The following is a 19,459-nucleotide window of genomic DNA, read 5'->3' on the forward strand; positions in this document are numbered from 1 at the left end:
CATAAATATTGCATTTACTGCATCCTACTTTACATTGTCAAGGTAAAAATATATTTATTTTTCGTAACTACGTCTAAGTACCTAAATATACCTTTCCATGTAGTGGTTAGGTCGATGTAGGGGATGTGATATTTTTGTCATGCATTATATTTCATGCTACATAGTAAGAGTACACTTTGGCTTTATCAATCCATTCATGATTACCATTGCCACTACTTTACATCATTATAAATATTTCTTAATTTTCCCATATCCAAAGGTTTGTCTGTGAGTACATGTGACTCACTATTCACTTACTGTTGGAGTTCCAGAAGTAAATGACCCCAGCTCATACATACATCTTTGTAAATTGGTCTTGGAAATCCTACAACTTAACACTGCTGTGCACAGAAAGTGTTGGTGTATGAAATCTATTTTTGCCAGTTTGTGGTTCATGTATGCTTCTCCTCATGCATTCTCACAGGGGTGTAGTAGAACACTTTGTTATGCTGTTCTTATGTGTGTGCGTATTTTAGCTCTGTGAATCACATAGATCTTTAAATATCTGATGATATTTTCTATAATATCTCACTGAGTATCTGAAGTCAAGTGGATTCAAGGTCACTTCTGAAAAGGGCAAGATAGAAAATCTTATAGTAATTTTATCTTTACTGCTTTTCTCAGTTCCCAAAACATGTTTGCATTCGCATGTCTGCTCTTGTTATCTGGTTCTTGAAGTAGCACTACAACTTCAGTGATGCAAGACGTTGTCTTTTGATTGCGATTTAAGTCCGTCAAATGACTTCTGTATTATTATGTTTTGATTAAAAATAGATTGAGTAAATAGATATGTATATTCATTACACTTATATTAACACAAATGTGTAGCATCTGTTTTCACCATCTAGTATAGATATTATCATTCTATCCATTACCTTGGCCATGGATAAGGGGTAGTCATCAATTATTTTTCTCAAGGTTTTATTGAAAAGGTAGCTTGTGAAAGCAGAAAGTGCAAAACATCTTTTGCAAGAACATAGACTTCAAAACAAAGGATACCAAAATGCTGCCCCTTAGAAATTATCTACCATAATGTTGGTTTTGTCCTAAACCCACTATCTATCTCCATAATGTTGGTCTTGTCCTAAACCCACTATCCACTATCCATGGTCATCTCCCAAATATTCTATGGACCTAGTTCACAAATAGGTGGGAAGAAAATTTGCCTGCAATTAGGAACTAAATAGATGTTGAATTATTTTAAACTTTTTGCTGGCTTTATTTTAAAATCTATGTTTTTGCAGTGCCTTTCACCCTATGGGCCTGATTTGCAAAGGTAAACGTACACTTTTGTGTAAGTTTATGATCGTTTACTATTCGCAAAGGGATTTAAGAGTAGTATCATTACAGTTTTTACCACTGTCCAAGACATATAAATCGAAGGATTAGACTGTATATGAGTAGGAAAGACTATTGGAAATTATCGGTCTTTCACATCTTTGGAATTGGGAACCTAATCCCACAAGCTGCATGAATACAGAACATAAATGAGTAAGTAAATATTTATTTGCGGACTAACTAAAATCATTGCAAAAGGAAACAGTCCTATACAATATTACAATCTGTATATAACATTATGGATAAAACAGAAATTCAATTGAGAAAGTTGGCCTTTTGGTTAAAAAAAATATAAATATGTTAAAAAACTGGTTAAACCCTGAAGGGATAGAGAATCCTAAAAGTTACAAAGATGCAATGCAAGGGTTTCTTAGCAACATGCTATATTGCAGATGCGTAAGGTGGCATGCCATAGGCTGAGCTATAACTCACAGAACATAAATAGATATTAAAGTCATGCCAACTATTACATTGAATGGACAAAATGAAGTGGCTTGCCAAATTAGGGTGAACTTGATGTAAACACTGGTCTGCAGTGGAGGATTTAGTAAATCAGATGCAATATAGATTGCTCACCTTCCATCTGTCCTACAGTACGCATGTGCAAGAGAACACTATTAACCTAGACTTTGACTGATTCACAAAGAAAATGCTGTGACTTTGTAGTATTTCTTGCTAACTTCTGAATTACAGGAGTAAGCCATGAGTGCAGTTATTTGCACTTATTTCCTCACATGTGTAATGAAAACTATATTATAGGCAAGGAGAGATGCATCATAACTCTATGCTACCTCCACACTCATAATGCTTATTTATTTTTTATAATTATGTGGCCCTTCTATAGCATGAACCTAGCTAAAAAGCAGCAGAGTGCTAGTGTCTGGTTTCTGTGAGTAGAAGTGAGCTTCACACTTGTGTGCTTTAAGAGGTGGGTCTTCAACTGTTTCCTCTTCGTGCAAATGTTATGGCTAACTCCTCTGTACACTGACCAGAAGATCAGGGAAATTCAGCAACAGGCAACAGACTGTTGACTTTTTGAGTCAATCACATCACATCTCCTTACTGTAAGACCAACCTTTTATGCAAGGATTACCGTTTTCAGGTCTGCTCAGTCTCATCTCTACAGCAGACAGATCAGAGGGTAATAGTTTTGGAATACAGCAGAAATGATCCATCAGTGCATCCCAGGAACATGCTAATTAAGAACAAACTATAATTTTCCAAAGTATTCAATTTCCAGCACTCTAAGGGCCATATGTAGGAAGCCCAATACCGGTCGGTAACGGCCGATTTTCGGTAAAAATCCCGTTACCGACCGGTATTCAGGCTTTTGGTATGTAGGGGGCACATTTCAGGATTCGGTAATTTACCGAATCGGTAATTTTACCGATTCGGTAAATACCGAATCCTGAAATGAGATGTAGGGGGAGTGTGTGGGTGTTGTGTGGATTCGTTATTTACCACCAACTAAAAGTTGGTGGTAAATGACGAATGGCTTTGAAAAAGCATTTTTTTGCACTTAGAAGTGTGCAATGTGGCAGACATACATGCCCTTAGGGCATGTATGTGTGCCACATGTGCACACATGCAGGAATCAGGGGTGCAACAGGGTGTCACTGTGACACCCTGCCACCCTTGATTGTGCTCCCCCCATTACCGAATCGGTATTTACCGATTCGGTAATGGTAACTGGCTTCCCATTGATTCCTATGGGCCTCCTGGCTCATAGGAATCAATGGGAAGCCAGTTACCATTAGCGAATCGGTAAATACCGATTCTAAAATACCGACCCATTCCGAATCGGTAAATATTACCGATGGATTACCTACATAGCATTTACCACTTCATAAATACCGAATCGGTAAAATTCGGTATTTATGAAGTGGTAAATGTTAGGCCACCTACATATGGCCCTAAGTGCCCTAATAATAGAATATCTCACCTGATGGATCATATGGTTGTGGACCCGATTGATGCAAAGTTTGTGTGACTTGTTCTTGTTGCGCCGTTGGCTCAGTCGCGAAATCCAGTAGTAGACCAGGATTATTCTAGAACTGTTTCTGGCTTATACTTGGCATTCAAACATGAGCTATGATGATTATAACCAAAGCTTCTGAATCTGTCACAGTGTTTTATGCTTAGATGTTCACTCAGCATTTCAGTGCTATATTTTTTACAACATACAGTGCTTGCAAATAATGAATATAGTTAAGGAAATCAATGTCACATTTGCATTTACTTCATTCAATGTAGGCTGTCTTAGTTCCTCAATTCTGTTGTTTTAACTGTTCCTATCATAATGTGTTCTAACATAGATTAATAAGCACATACACACTTTGTTTACTGGAGAAATTGGAATGATATTTTGTCTTCCTAAATATTAACTTATGTGTTTCTTTAGAACTGCAGTGTATTACAAACCCCAATATAAATCAATTTAGCTGTACAATGATATTTTTATGTCCTTTTTCACTGCTGGAAAAGAAAATGATTAAGAATGTGGAAGAATGTCAGTATTAAGAGTTGGTTTAAATTGCTGACTTCTCCAAGCATATTATTCTGTAAATGGGTCTGTAGTTTTATAGGCTACTTTGTAATACCCTGCTGATAGCAAATGTAGACAGTATAATCTAAACTTTGCATAGACAACATATTGCGTACTATGAAATCTACTTCAAAATGATAGATTCAAATTACAAGCAAACTAAATAGTGGAGAAAGCATCATTGTCTGATATTAGATTTACAATCTACTGACTTCAATGCTTCAATTAAGCAAAGTGTATATTTGTTTAAAATGTATGCTGAAATGCATTGTAATGTTAAAGTTGTTTTTTTGAGATACACGAGGAACCGAAAAGCTAACATTTAGATGATAGACTTACAATAATCTTTTGATTACATATTCAAAAATGTCTGAAAACAATATATCCAGATTTGCACAACATGCTTATTCTCTTCTCAGAAATATATTGCATTGCACTGTATCTAATTGCATTCATTTAGCACTTATTAGTGAGGATGAGGCATTGAAGCACGTACGGGAAGTGGCAAGTTCCTTCGGAATTCAAGGTGAGTGGTTAGTCTAGTGGTTAATTTGCTGTAAGGTTTCATTTTGGGCTGTCAGGGAATGCTTTCCAGGCATATACTTCAGTTTTGCTGTAGGTAAATTTAATCAATGGGGGTTAGATGACTCTATTAGTATGGACTTCTTAGAAAATGCAAATGATTTGGTGGCTGAATGGAGGTTAGAAGAGATTAGGTCTTAGTGTGTTTAAGGAAGGGATAGTTTGCTCAATGGAATGAGGAGTAGGACGTTTGCAGAGGGACATGATAGAAAGTGAAGGGAAGGCAGCAGGCCCTTTGAGGTAGGAGAATAGAGTATACACATATGGTAAATAGTGATGGGATCATTCAACAGTAGCAAAGGAGTGAATGGGAGAGGACATTTGATAGCTAGAAATGAATGCAATTTTAATGCATAGCTTTAGCAATCTAAGAGGTGGACACGTCTCAAAATTGCCAGCAATTTTAAGCATGTAAGGTATAGAAAGTAATGACATTGTTTGCCTGTGAGACAGGTCAGACTAGGACAGAGAATAGGCCCAGGCACCAAAATAAAAGCGCCCCCTCTCAGTGAATTAGATAACTAAAATAGTGACCTGTGCTTGCAAATTAAGGCAGTTTTTGATTTGGAAGCACATACTGTATAAGTGTTTTGGATGGTATGCGTTAGACCTGTCAGCCTTAAGGTAGTTTTCACCCAAATATTTTGCCTTCCCTTCTCCATTTTCTGCTGGCCTTAGGACTCTGTGCACGCAACCACAACTGACCAATGCTAAAGTGCATGTGCTCACTCTTTAAACATGGTAACATTGGCTTCTCCCCAATTGGCATTTTTAGTTTACTTATAAGTCCCGAGTAAAGAGGTACTAAATGTACCCAGGGCCTGCAGCACTGGTTTTACCAGCCACTTAAGTAGCAATCTCAATTTTGTCCCAGGCCTGGCAATGCAGCCTGTGTTTGCAGTTTTAACCCATCATTTTGGCCTGGCAATAGAAACCCTTTGCTAGGCCCAAACCTTCCTTTTTAATTCCCCGCAGAGTAGGCCCTAAACAACCCACATGGCAGGGTGCAGTATATTTACAAAAGTAGGACATATACTTTCAAAAAATGTATTTGTCCTGGAAGTGACAAATCCTTGAATTTGTTTTTCACTACTAGCACGACTACCTCTTGCATAGCATAACATTGGAGTTACCTTATTATATTTAATAAGGTGTCCTTTTCAAATGATAGCAGGTTACCTTTTCATGTTTGGTGTGTTTGGAATTGTAATGAAAAAGCCCCTTTCATGGTATTGTCAGATTTTAAAATTGAGATTTTAGTAAAGTCACTTTTTAAAAGTTGGTATTTGCCTGCCATAGTCAACTAGTGTCTGTAGCCTAACCCCGGGTTGCATGACTGGGTGTAGCTGACAGTTGGGCTTTGTGTATTCCTCCTAGCCAGCCACACACAATAGACACCTTAGGTGTGCCTGGATGGGCCTTCTCTAGAAGAATGGGAGGACGGAGCTAGGCAAAGCCCTAAATACATTTCAGTAGGCTATGTCCTACCTCCACACAAAGGGTCGGCATACCGCCTGTAGTTAGTCTGATGCCTGTGGACTTCAAAGGGAAACCTCTAGAAGGTCCTCCCACATTTCCAAGGAAGGGTACCAGATATTAATATAGAACCTCAGACACCGCCTCTTCAGTACATTTCTGGACCTGTGAATACTTTGCCTGGAAGAAGGATTACGGTGCTGCTGACAGGTCTGCCACTCTCCTGGAGTGCTGCTTTGAGGGACTACTGCCTTGCTGTGCTGACCTGCAGCCCTTTTGCCTGGATGAGAAGGACTGGATCTGCATCTGTTGAACCCAAGGCCCAAAGTAACTCCAAGGGCTAGTTGGCAGGCCTCCTGACCAGCGCCTCAGGGACAGAACGCTTCAACAACCTTGGACCCAGCACCTGGACTCTGCTACCTGTGAGTCCTACCCTGCCAAGTTGTACCACCCTGGTCCAGGAACTTTGGAAGTGAGCCTGAAGGTGCTCTGCTAGCCCATCTGTGGATCCAGCAGAAGCAACACATCTCCTCCATGGCGCATTTGCAGCAGAGCTGATGCATCGGTTTTGATGTTCAACGCATCACCTTTGGAACCGATGCATCGCCTCTGTTGCGAGGGCCATCCCGACACATAGAACTCTGCATCGACCCTGCATCAGAACCACTGCCCGTGTGAATCTTTTCTGACAGAGGCCCTCAAACTACTTGTAGATGTCAACCTCCTAGATGCAGGCTTTTGTACCGCAGCTTCACAATTCCACAGAATATCACCACGACTGTGCGGCACATCTTCAACACTGGACTTTGCATTTCAAACTGTTGTCAACAGGTTTCTCAATGATGATGCAGAACCTCACATCACAGCTCCTCATCACCTTAGCACTGATGCATCACCTCTGCTGTGCGACGCATCCTCAGTGCAGAACTTTCGAACGCTCCGCAAATCAGGAATTAAGATACTATTGTTCAGCAGGCCTAACTGGGTCCTTGTAGCTGGCCTGTGCTCGATCGCAGTCGTCCTGACCATGTGACTTTGTCCTAGTCTGGCACGACCAGGTCTTGACAGTTGGTGCTTTGTGTTTTATTCACTGACCCTTTAAAACTGAATATCTCTGATTTTGCTGATTGTATTTTTGGTATTTTGGTCTTGTTTTTTGTACTAAAGATTACTCTATTGTTCTAGGCTGGTGTGGGATCTTTTTGTGTTGTCTTTTCACTATTTTACTGTTTGACGTGTTTGACAAATACTCATTGTCTCTGAGTTAAGACTGCTCTGTGCCAAGCTACATGAGGTATGAGTTAATTTAGGGTTTACTTGTTACTTCACCCTGACAAGAATTTTGGTTGCTGCTTGACCAGGGCTCACACCCCAGTTAACCAGCAACTCCATTTCTTACAGTGCGGAAGACTGTAAAGATTTTAACTTGCTGAAGGCAATGTTTATTTTAATGTCAGAAAAATCAACAGCCCAACAGACAATAAAACAGGTCCATAAAACGCAGATAACTCAGCCCATACACAACCTGTCATACTAGACCAGTGGGCACTGCTTGATTGTCCCATAGGTCAGTCTGACCCTGGACAGTATTTAATTATGTGATTTTGATAAGGACTATAGACAGCCACTGAGTAATAGTGGTTAGAAGGGCAGGCATTCATCTTGCTTATACCAATTTTATGAAGATAGTGCATCTGAGTCTCTAGGAAGGTCAGGTTGTGAATAACTAGTTTTTGATAGAAAAGGTTCATGCAACCGACTATTTCCTTGTTGGAAAGGAGAACGATTAGCTGTTAGGTTGTTCCTAGGTTGGGAGTATTTGTTGACCTTTTGTTTGGAAGATATCAGGACCTTTTCCATGTATCTAATTGTGAATAATCTGTAATATATTGAACAAAAATCTTCTTGCAGCTGGTATCAGGTGTTGAGCCTTCAGGACAGGTGATATAAGTGTATTTATATGATGACATAATTGAGAGGATGAATGAATTTTTCTAAGATACAATCTTTTGTTCTTGTAGTGTATATATGGAACAAAAGAAAATACCCATATTGAACAGAAAACGTTTATTACAAGTTGCTGGAATACTACGCAGAGGTGCTTTGTAATGAACTATTTATTGTGCGATAATTGGTCTCCAACCCCCTAAATTTACCACTTTCTTTCTCCCCTCTCAAAGCTTCTTGGTATTCTGTTGTCATGTCCACTCCAAACCATGTGGTCCTTTTCCCATGTATTAATTGAATGAAATGTAACATTCCCTGATGTAATGGATTAATGATGAGGTTAGAAAGGCATCATTTCCATTTACCCTTAGGAGTAACTCCAATGTTAATTTAGCAGAGGGGAGTGGCCATTAAAACAGGTGCAACCTAGGACTCCCCCAGGTGATTACATGTATCTGGGGCAATTACCCTTCTGCTGGGCTACTGCCTTGACCTAATAAAGACCTGCCTCCTTGTTTGAGCAAATTACTGGCCCTTTTGATACCTGCACAATTACTTTCACCTTGTGCGCACTCAGAGTATTCTCAGCAAAAAGGGTGGAGAAACACAAGGGCAAATGATGTTTGGGCTTGTTAGGGTTTGCAGATGACGAAAAAACATACCCTCTTGCATCCCACTCCTTGTGGAAGGCCTTGGTAACCTCAATGAGGGTGGTAACAGAACTCACAGACCTAATTAGAGTTCTGATTTTGTATGTTTAATCTTGGGTATCTGGCAGCTGAAAACATCTGAACTCCCCTGGTGAAACACCAGTGGAAAACACCCAGGAACAGATGCAGAAATACTGAATCACATGTTACTCTCCAATTCCTATAATCAGGACTACCAAACTCAAAATCCTACCCTAAGTGTTTGATCCAAAGGAAGCCACACATAATCCAGAGAACCACACAGCAGTCAACTACCCAACCAAGGTCATTAGCTTTATCTACATCTCACTTATTCAAGAATCTATCATTCAAAATACTGCAAATCATGTTAATTAATGCTCACATTTAACAGCCTACTATGTATCAGATATTGTCAATGCATTGAAATTACACAGTGTTGTCAGACTCATCACAGATGCTTGGCTCTCTCCACCTTAATGTACATCTTGGCCGTCCATGTCACCAAAGATTAGAGCCTGCTGCACATAAGACACACTTGCTATATAACAGCCACAGTCAAACCTCAAATGCATGCACCTACGAACATTCAATTTTTCCATATATGCATAACATACCAACAATGTCAATCAACCAAAGTTCCGACCTCAACACAAGCAAATCTTTTAGTTCGTCCAACAACCTGTAACTTGGGGCTTGCACCTTAACAGATGACCCCACCCAGAACAAAGTAAAACTGCACTCCTCAATCACCATGACACCAGCAGCCATCCACAGCAGGTTCAGGAAATTAGCTGCCTTGTTGTCTTCTCCTTCATGGTCAACCACAACTGCCACCTACCCTTCTGAACTGGACAGACACCTATGCCATGTCATTATTCATTGTCCGTTCACCTGCAACCCACCAAATCCTATATAAAATATTGAAGAAATCGTACCATTGAATCAAGGACTTTCTGAATTGAAACTCTTCATCAAGATCTCATCATACTTTATCAGCCCTGAACCATCTGACAAAATGAACTTATACCTAAATTCATTCTACAATAAACACAAAAGATAGTTCCAACATTTGTGCTCCTTTGAAAAAATGTACAATTAAGACAATACCTTGAGCCTCCTTCTATTGAAGGACTTTCATACAGCAAATGCCCCAACCAAAAACAAGAAAACACGTTTTGCAGGACACATTCCAATCACAAGTGCCTTTATAAGTTACTAAAAGCTTTTAGCCGCCTACCAGAACCACCATTAGCAAATCAACAGACTAATCAAATGCCACAACCAACTTTTTCATAGAAAAAGTCAACAAGTAAAGATATTATATTGATAGAAACAGACAACCACATGGCTACTCCCCTTTCCATTCAACATTGACCTCCTATAAAATAGTCTCACTTGCTAACTTCTTATCTTCACACCTTAGTCAAAATTCCTTCTCACAAGAGTTGTAAAATCAATAACCAGATAATTATTAGTCACACAATGCACTTTTGTAGACACCCTCAAAAAAGGCAAAACCTTTCATTGCTGAAATAGCATAGTCTTGATGCAAATGAAATATGAGCTAATGACCCATAATCCATCTGCCCTACTTTTGAAAAATAAGAGAAAATCTTGCAATCATCTATCCACAAGAACATCTGGTTGCCACTTACTTTCTAACTAACTATCAATTCAGCTTCAGACCATACAGAAGCACAGTCAGTCACCAGTAAAGTCATAGATGCAACACTCGTCAATGTTGATAAGGAAACCACCTACCATCTAATTCTATTTGATCTTTCAGACAGCTTACACATTGTCAAGTACCAAGCCCTCATCATTTTCTCATAATTAATAAGATCACTTAACACCATACTTTACAGGTTTACCTCCTACCTCTCTAATTCTTTGCAGTTAATACAAATATAATTTCATTTTTCTGATGTACACTAATGATGGCAAAGTCACTCATGTTTGCAACCTCTTTCTGTTCATCTTAATTCTTGACGTGGTGTCTCTCAGCTCCCCCTTTCCCAACATCAGAAATAATTTTTGCAAATATTTCCAGAAAACTCATCTTTACCTTAGAGTTTTCACAAGCAAATATATTGAAAGTATTGTGGCTTGTTTGTCCTTGTACTGACATGAATGTCAATCTAAAGCTAAACTCTATCAAGAGAGAAGTTTTTTTATTGCCCAATCCGAACAAGCAAATCCAAATCCAGGATTTCTTCAACCAAATGAAATAGGATGGATTGAACACTTAAAGCAGCCCTAAAACATCCTCAGTGCTTCATCATTGACTCAGGTCTGTTCTTGATACTGCACATCAAATGTTATATGTAAACCTAGAAGACCTGTCAAATAGCTGAGACAGTGTCTGGTTAAAAAAGCCCACTGTTGTCCTTGGAGCTTGTCTGGATTGGGAGACAACAGTAGGACCCTGACCAAATATCAGCTAAAATTTGCGTGTGACAGAGGAGGCCTCTTTGAAGTGCGTCCCAAGTGTCATATGAAAATCCCAAGCAGACCTTTCAAGTGGAATGTTACATTTAAGCAGGATGTGACACTTTAATGTCAAAAAGAATCCCCCCAGACCCCCTTGCATATTGTCTGAGGTTCAGAGAGGTCATCTTTGCCAGTCCCCACCAGCCTATCGTTTTGCTCCTGTGACCAAGTTTACACCTCATTCACAACTATTTAAATGCTAAATATTAGCTGGCCGAAGTGGGATAACAAAATGCAAATTTAGCAACTACCGAGTCAGACAGGGAAAAGGTAACTTTTTGAAAGTTAGGATCCCATAATATGTAGAACAAATCTGACTTTCCCATGGATTTGGTTTTTTTAACAACTATTAAAAATAGTTGTTTAATTATTTTATCATCCTGTCCCAATCCTGAGATAGAGGATTTAGTTTAATATTGCATCCCAGTGTTTTCCTATTGAACAACCAGCTTTGCTACAGTGAAAATAGCTTTGATGTGCTAGTCACTTTAAAGACATGTCTAACTTTTACACCTTATACTATTAAATACTATGCTTCCTGCCTTATGCGTAATAATGGTGACTTGTAAGTATTTAAAGGGAGGGTTTTGGCCCGTCAAAAGGGGTATTTCGACAGGTCGAATTTGCAGTTATAGTTTGCACTGCCAAGATACTGGTGGCAGGCCTGCATTCATGTTTGCATTGTCACTGTAGTGGAGGGCACAATGTGCACTGCACTCCACTTGTGACATTTAACTTTGAAAATGTGATTGGTTCAGACAGCATAAACATCAGGATGGTGCCAGACTGAATCTGTGCACACCCTCAGGATATGTTGGCCTGTATCCCTGCTACCCTACAGTGGCCCATCTATTCCCCTAACTCTACAGGGTAACAAATGTGTGTGCAAGTTCAATATTTATTAAAGCATTATGATTTTTGTATAAGATACATGTGCTACGATAACCACTAGAATAGAAGACATTAGCGTAATTAGCGTTATGAGGAAAGTGAGAAAGATAAACACTTTCAGCATTGTTCTAAGAAATTGGGTATATGCAGGCATATAAGTACTGTTTATAGCATACTCCTACCTAGCGCTGCCTAACCTGTTCTAGCTTAGGGTGGGTGACCTGCCAAATCCCTTCCTGGGTGGTCTAGCTCCCCATTACACGCAGGTAAGTGCCATCAGGCTATCCATCTTGGTGTACAGCTGGACATCCCTTGTGTTGATACACAGGAATCAGCTGAGTTAAAATTCTGACATGTAGTGGCCCTGCAGTGTCAGCTGAGTGCTCCTCTTCCTAAAAAAGGAAGTGGTTCTTTATATATAATAACAGCACCCAGGTTGCCATGCCGCAACCCCTGTCAGACCATAATTGTTTATTTTAACTGTATAATCATTGTCTACCAGACAATAACATAAATAATATTTGCGCAGTTAACGTTATCCCTTGTACTGGATGTTAAAGGTGTCGTGATAGCGTGCCTACAAAGTGGATAAGTGAGCACTGCAGATTTAGAGAATGTTATCCTACATGATCATGCACGCAAATGTGTCAAAAGTCACTGTGTTTAAAACAGGAGGCAACTTAAGAAATGTGAGCATGTAAATGGTGGTGTTTCTTACTGGGCCTATCCTGACCACGTGGCAATACCTTAGTACAATATACTATAGAAAAATAGCTGTCATACAGCTTATACCCTCCCAGTAATACTGTGCGTTTGTTAGACAACATCAATGTCAGGGCTGTGCAGACTGAATCCGAGCACACCCTCAGGATATGTTGGCCTGTAGTCCTTTTAGCTTGTGGGGCACCATCCACACCCCTCACCTCACAGGGTCACAAATGTATGTGCAACCTCAGTACATGGCAACCTTAAGCCCCAAAGAAAATTGTGATAACAGATTTAGAACCCTTTTGTTTGGTTACTAATGCATACTCAAAGAAATGCACAAGAAATACTCAGCAAGGCATTTCAATATTTATTGAAGCATTGCGATTCTTGTATAAAATACCTGCACTTTATTAATCAGTAGAATGAAACAGAATAGCATCATTTGCATTATTAGAATAGCGAAAAAGATGAACAATCTCACTATTGGGCTATAACAGAGAACATATGCTGGTGTATAAGAGTGTAATCCTACCTAGCGCTTGCTAACTTAGTTTCCTTAGGGTGGGTGATCTGACATATCCCTGTGAGGTGGTCTTACTCCCAAATACTGGTGGTTAAGTGTCATTAAGCTGTCTATCTTGCTTGTAAACTTGATATCCCTCTTTGCAGGGTAAACAAGAATCAGCTGGGCTGGACTTCCATCATGCAGCCATCTTGCAGTGTCAGTGAAATGCTGTCTCCCCCTTAACAAGGAAGCAATGCTGTAAATATAATAACACCCATGCTGCCATGTCGAATCCTCAGTCAGGTGGCTATTGTTTATCCTATTGTGATATCTTTGTCACCTACTGGACAAAAATAACCAACATCACTTGAGCAATGAACTTTATCCCTTGTACGGAACGGTCAAGGTGTAGCGATAGTATGACTATGAAGTGGAAATTCAAGCAAATGCAGTTTCAGAAAAGATTATCATGCACAGACACGCAAGCAAATGTATGTCAAATGTCACTGTGTATGAAAGAAGGTAACTTTAGAAACAGGAGCATGTAAAATGAATGAATGAATGAATGAAATAAATTTATAGTGCGCAACTAAAACCCGAAGGCATCAAGGCGCCTACCAAACAGATCAAAACCAGAAAACAAAACACCACTACAAGTATGACTTTACAAAAATATGGGTTTTCAAGGCAGTTCTGAAAAGCTGTAAAGTGGGAAGAGACCTAAGTTCGAGTGGGAGATCATTCCACCACTTAGGTGCCAGAAAGGAAAAGGCTTTGCCTCCCCATCTCACTTTACGGATACGGGGAACCAGTAGGAGAAGTTTATTAGAGGAACGCAAGTTCCTGGAGGGGCTATAATGGGACAGAATAGCACCCACACCAGAAGAGCTACCCCTAGCCAGAGCCCTATAGGTCATACACATGGTCTTAAAGAGTATGCGATCCTCTATAGGCAGCCAGTGTAACAATTTTCTGGCAGAGGTAGCCGAGGCATACCTAGGCAAATCAAGGACAAACCTAGCTGCTGCGTTCTGGGCTACTTGCAAGCGCTGCAGCAGACTTCTATTAAGTCCTGCATAAAGCGCATTGCAGTAGTCCAGCCGAGAACCGATAAGAGCAACAGCCACTTGTTTCCTTGCCTGTTGTGAGAGATAGTGTCTGATTTTTCTCAATCTGTATATAATGCCCCAGCAGGTAGAGACCGTTCTATTAACTTGTTGACACATGTTAAGGGTAGGGTCGATCAAAACGCCTAGATTTTTGGCCGACGAGGTGGGGTCAGGGCACATTCCCAATGAATCAGGCCACCAATCATGTGACCAGACTTCTTCCTTTCCGCCAAACACCATCACCTCCGTCTTCTCCCCATTCAGTTTCAGTGAGTTGTGAATCATCCATTGTCCTACAGCCTCCATACAAGATCTAAAGTTGGAGGCAGTTGACATAACTGACTGGGAGAGAGAGACGAGGATCTGTGTGTCATCTGGATAGGAGACTACCTCCATCCCAAAAGATCTTATAAGTCTGGCAAGGGGGGTCACATATATGATAAAAAGCGTTGGGCTTAAAGCTGACCCCTGAGGGACCCCACATTGCACAGACAGGGATGGAGATAGGAACTCCCCCAACTTCACTCTTTGCTCTCTTTGACCAAGAAAAGAGGTCAATAAGCACAAAGCTGCTCCATTAACCCCAATCTCCCTCAGACGAGATGACAGGACTGAGGGAGATAGGGTATCAAAGGCTGCCGTAAGGTCCAGTAGGATAAGGAGGGCGGTCTGACCCCCATCTACCCGAGTGCGGATATTATCCAGCACTATGGTGAGGGCCGACTCGGTGCTGTGTTCCCTCCTAAAACCATGCTGGGAATGATCGAGGCAGCCAGAGCTTTCTACAAAAGCTGCGAGATGTTTATTGAGATGAGTTTCTAACATCTTCGCAGGGACAGGGAGCAGTGAGATGGGGCGGAAGTTTTTTAAGACCCCAGGATCAAGAGATGGTTTCTTGAGTAGGGGCTTCACTACAGCCCTTTTCCATTGAGGAGGGAAGATACCCTCCCTTATGGCCCTATTCATGATGTCAACAAGGGGAGGCAAGAAGGTTTCCCTGCATTGCTTAAGAATCTTAAGGGGACAAATATCCAGAGGTGAACCAGACTTAGTATTAGTCAGGAGGATCTCTAAATCTTGCAAGGAGAGAAGAGGAAAGGATTCCAAATGTCCCCGAGAGGGATTATCCATTAGAGCAATGGGAACATGAGCCACATCCCTGAATACAGGGGGCTCAATGGTCGAAGTCCTCTGCAACTCCAAGGTGGAATAAATATCAGAGATCTTTGTCTGGAAAAAGACAGCTATACTGTCACAGAGTTGCTGCGAAGCAGTAACAGGGTCCGGAGTTTGAAGGGACATAAGGGAGTCCACTATCCTAAAAAGCTCTTTAGGAGAGGAAAGAGAGGAGGAAAGGGCCGTAAAGTATTCCTGTTTAGCCCTTATCACTTCCTGCTTATACTTCCTCATCAAGATTCTATGGGCTTCCTTGTTCCTCCAATCCCAGCTAGAATGCCAGAGCCGCTCCCGTCTCCTAACTTCCTGTCTGAGAGATCTTAGATGCTCCGAAAACCAAGGGGCAGAAGGCTTTTTTCTCGCTGAATAACGCACCCGGATAGGCGCCAACTCATCCAGTGCGTCAGTAACAGCCTTTTCAAATAGCGTTACCGCCCCCTGAACATTCTCCTCTTGAGAGACAGCCAGGCTGGAAACCCAAGGAGCAAAGGAGCTATCCGTAATTTTCTTAAAATCCCTACGGAGTTCCATCCTGCTAGGAGCTTTATTATGCCTGTTCATAGTCGTGCAAGACACCACAAATGGGACAGCCAGATGATCGGACCAAAAAATGGTGGTGTTCCTAACCGGACCTATCCTAAGTGACATAGATAAGTTGAATATACCAGTCAAGAGTATACCAATTTCACCATATTGGAAGGATGAGCACAAAGACTTTACCACTGGTTAACAGGGGTAAACGTGCATTGAGTTACATACCCAGAATAAATAGGGCTCTACAAAAAGGAAAACAATAGGGAGTATTTCTGCAGGAGAAGCACATTTCCTACAATCAGTTATGGGAAAAAATACTTTTAAACTTAAAAGCAAATGCTGTACTAGTTCTCACCAAATAGTAGCAGTTTGCAGAGATAGGAAAACATTTTGGGGCAGATTTACAAGCCCCTTGCGACACATTTACGCCGCCGTTGCATCACTTCTGTGACGCAGCGGCGGCGTAAACCATGCGCCATGTTGTGCCTTATTTACAACGTGACGCATCTAGGGAGATGAGTCACGTTGTAAAGCCCTGCGCCACATTAAACCTGCGTCAGGTTTAATGTATGCAGGGTGGGCGTTCCCTCGGAAAAAGCCTTGGAAAAGTGACGCAGTGAAATCTACAAGATTTCACTGAGTCACGTTTCCGATGCTGCTGCGTCAAAACCCTGCGCCTGCTTGAAGCAGGCGTAAGGCGTGACGCAGCATGTTAGATATGGGCAGCCCCTGAGCATTGCTGGAGTTGCGTCGCTCTTTCAACACGACTCCAGCAATGCGCCACCCTTAGGCCATCAGATGCATCACGCATCTGTTTATTCTTGCGCCACGACGCACGGCATTATAAATGCGGCGCATCTGTGGTGGTGCAAGGGTAAACTTGCATGACGCATCTTGCCTGGCGCATCCCTGTTGATATGCAGGGATGCGCCACTCCTTGTAAATCTGCCCCTTCATCCCTCCACTTACTAGGACACTGGAAAGATTGCAACTCTAACACGATATTAATTTTTGGGTGTAATAAAAAAATATATATATATTAGTCATAAATATTTATTGGAATGATCAACAATTAGCAAATGATGTATTTAGAGTGAAACATACTGACACCTATTGATATGGAAGGCATTATTTTACAATAACCGTTTTTTTAACCATGAAGGTATACCACATACAGTTGGGATTGCCGTTGGCTGCCAATTTCAGCATTCACTGCCTAGCAGGATTGCAATACGAAGCTCTATGATCGAAATCAATAATATTGCATATAGGACCAAACAAGTTGTCAGTAATTTGCTATAAATAATACATGTTCCATGCTGTATTTTATTTTTGCTCCTTTGCCATTGGATCAGATTTGGAACCTGCACAGACGTATTGTAAACAACCTCTCACCATGGATAAAAGTGATATAAAGTTAGTGATAAAAAAAGATTAATTAATTATTGTGTGCCGCTAAATAGTGACACTGCTCTTCTTTCAGCCTTCAGACCTGTGGACCAGAAGCTGTGCACTGGACCAGTACCTCCCAGCTCTCAACTATGCAACATCCCATGCTCCGCGGATTGTGTGGTCTCTTCATGGTCTGCCTGGGGACCATGCATGCATGAAAACTGCCAAGACCCACAAGGACGGAAAGGTACTTTTGTTCTGAATTTTCAGAAATATTATATAAGTGTAAATTTACTTGAAATGCATTCGCTAAAAGCGAGAATTAATGCATAGTAATCACTGTTGAAATATATGTGAAGTTAAATACTGGAAAAAGTGTCAAACGCAATAAGCAAGCCAGAGGTGTAAGCATTTACATTTTTTGTCCTATGTACGATTTTAAACTTAATTGTGTTTGGGCAGCAACATAGCTATACCATCCTACATCAAAATTAAACACTTTGGGGTATTTTTACAATGGGCATTGAGCCACATGAACGTCACTTTTAACGATGTTCCTGTGGCGCAATGCCCTACACCATATTTACAAAGTGGTGTTAAGCCACTTTACGTGGCTTATCGCTGCTTTGTGAATATGCTACCCTTTCATGCAGGTATCGGCATGAAAGGGGCATGCAATGGGTGTTGCTGTTGGTGTTCCACAGCAACACTCATTGGTTTTGACGCTGCCCCAGATTTACAAGGAGGTGTAAGTCTGTGGCAATGCCAAAAACGAATGCCATACAAGATCAGGCATACGAATGATACACGAGGAGAAATGCTTTTTTCTTCTAATTCTTGCTTTTTTTTGTGTACTGCATTCTGCAACACACATAGAAAGAGCAAAACGTCATTAATGATTGTTTACGTGCAGGAAGGTGTCACTTCCTCCACATAAAAAATTATTAAATAATGATGATTTCCTGCTTTCACAATGCAGCACACATAGAAGTAACAAATAGCCATTATCTATTGTTTATGTGCAGCAAGGGACACCTTCCTGTACAATAAACAATCCCCTCTGCAATGCAGGTACTCTTGCACTATGGTGCAAGGGCACCTGCATTGGCGCTAGGCAGCTAAATTTAGTGCCAGTGCTAGGGAAAATGCAGGGGTGCACCGTTTTGTAATAAACACGGTGCATCCGCACTTTTTAAAACTGTCAGAGTGCTTCCCTGCCAAATTTGGCATAGCACGCTCTCTGGCAATTTCTAATAAATATACCCCAATGAGTGAAAACTTGTATGTGGCATTTATAGAAGTGTAAAGAGTTGGGGAGTGTCCTGTAACACAGCTCGCTGGAAATTTTGAGAAAACCATTGGTGGAGACATCCTTTTTTCTTATGATGACCAGTTATGTCTAGGCCAGTCATAATAATGGGCTACAAGCACTGAGGGGATGATTCACAAAAGCATTTATGAGTAAGGAAGTTGTACTACAATAGTACTATTTTATCAACGCTTACATCCTTTTGTGAATCAGACCCAAAACTTCTGTATTAGTAAAAGAGCAAAGAAGTCATTATACTATACATGAATATACCTTAAATATTAGCATTTGCCCCCCTTTTTAAGGTGAAATCACATAGGTATACAGGAGTACTACTTTATCTACTATGTACTCCAAATGACCTTGTGAAGAGGCCCCTATTTGTTTACATTTCAGTGGCACGACTTGAGGTGATATTTCAAAATTTTTAAATATATCTTGGCCTGCTAAAAGTCTTGTGCACCAATATCTATCTATCTATCTATCTATCTATCTATCTATCTATCTATCTATCTATCTATCTATCTATCTATCTATCTATCTATCTATCTATCTATCTATACATATATACATATATGGCGTCAGGCCAGGGGGGCACCATTACGGGGTGTGAATCAGCCTGTTCGGGAAATTAAAGTGTTGTCACTGACCTGTGGAGGAGTGCGGCCTCATCTCTGGGGGAAACTGATGGAAACATATATATATATATATATATATATATATATATATATATATATATATATATAT

General features: G+C 40.6%; 1 protein-coding gene across 1 annotated transcript in view; it reads left to right on the plus strand.

Moving 5' to 3' along the window:
- Window positions 1–19,459, plus strand: part of THSD7B (thrombospondin type 1 domain containing 7B) — a 2,208,177-nt gene that overhangs the window by 1,034,083 nt on the left and 1,154,635 nt on the right. Inside the window, exon 7 of the mRNA XM_085647534.1 lies at window positions 17,495–17,650. Coding sequence (XP_085503660.1) covers window positions 17,495–17,650 — 156 coding nt within the window. The remainder of the gene's footprint in view (window positions 1–17,494; window positions 17,651–19,459) is intronic.

This window comes from Triturus cristatus, chromosome 3_2 (genome assembly GCF_964204655.1).
Source record: "Triturus cristatus chromosome 3_2, aTriCri1.1, whole genome shotgun sequence".
NCBI classification, from domain to species: domain Eukaryota; kingdom Metazoa; phylum Chordata; class Amphibia; order Caudata; family Salamandridae; genus Triturus; species Triturus cristatus.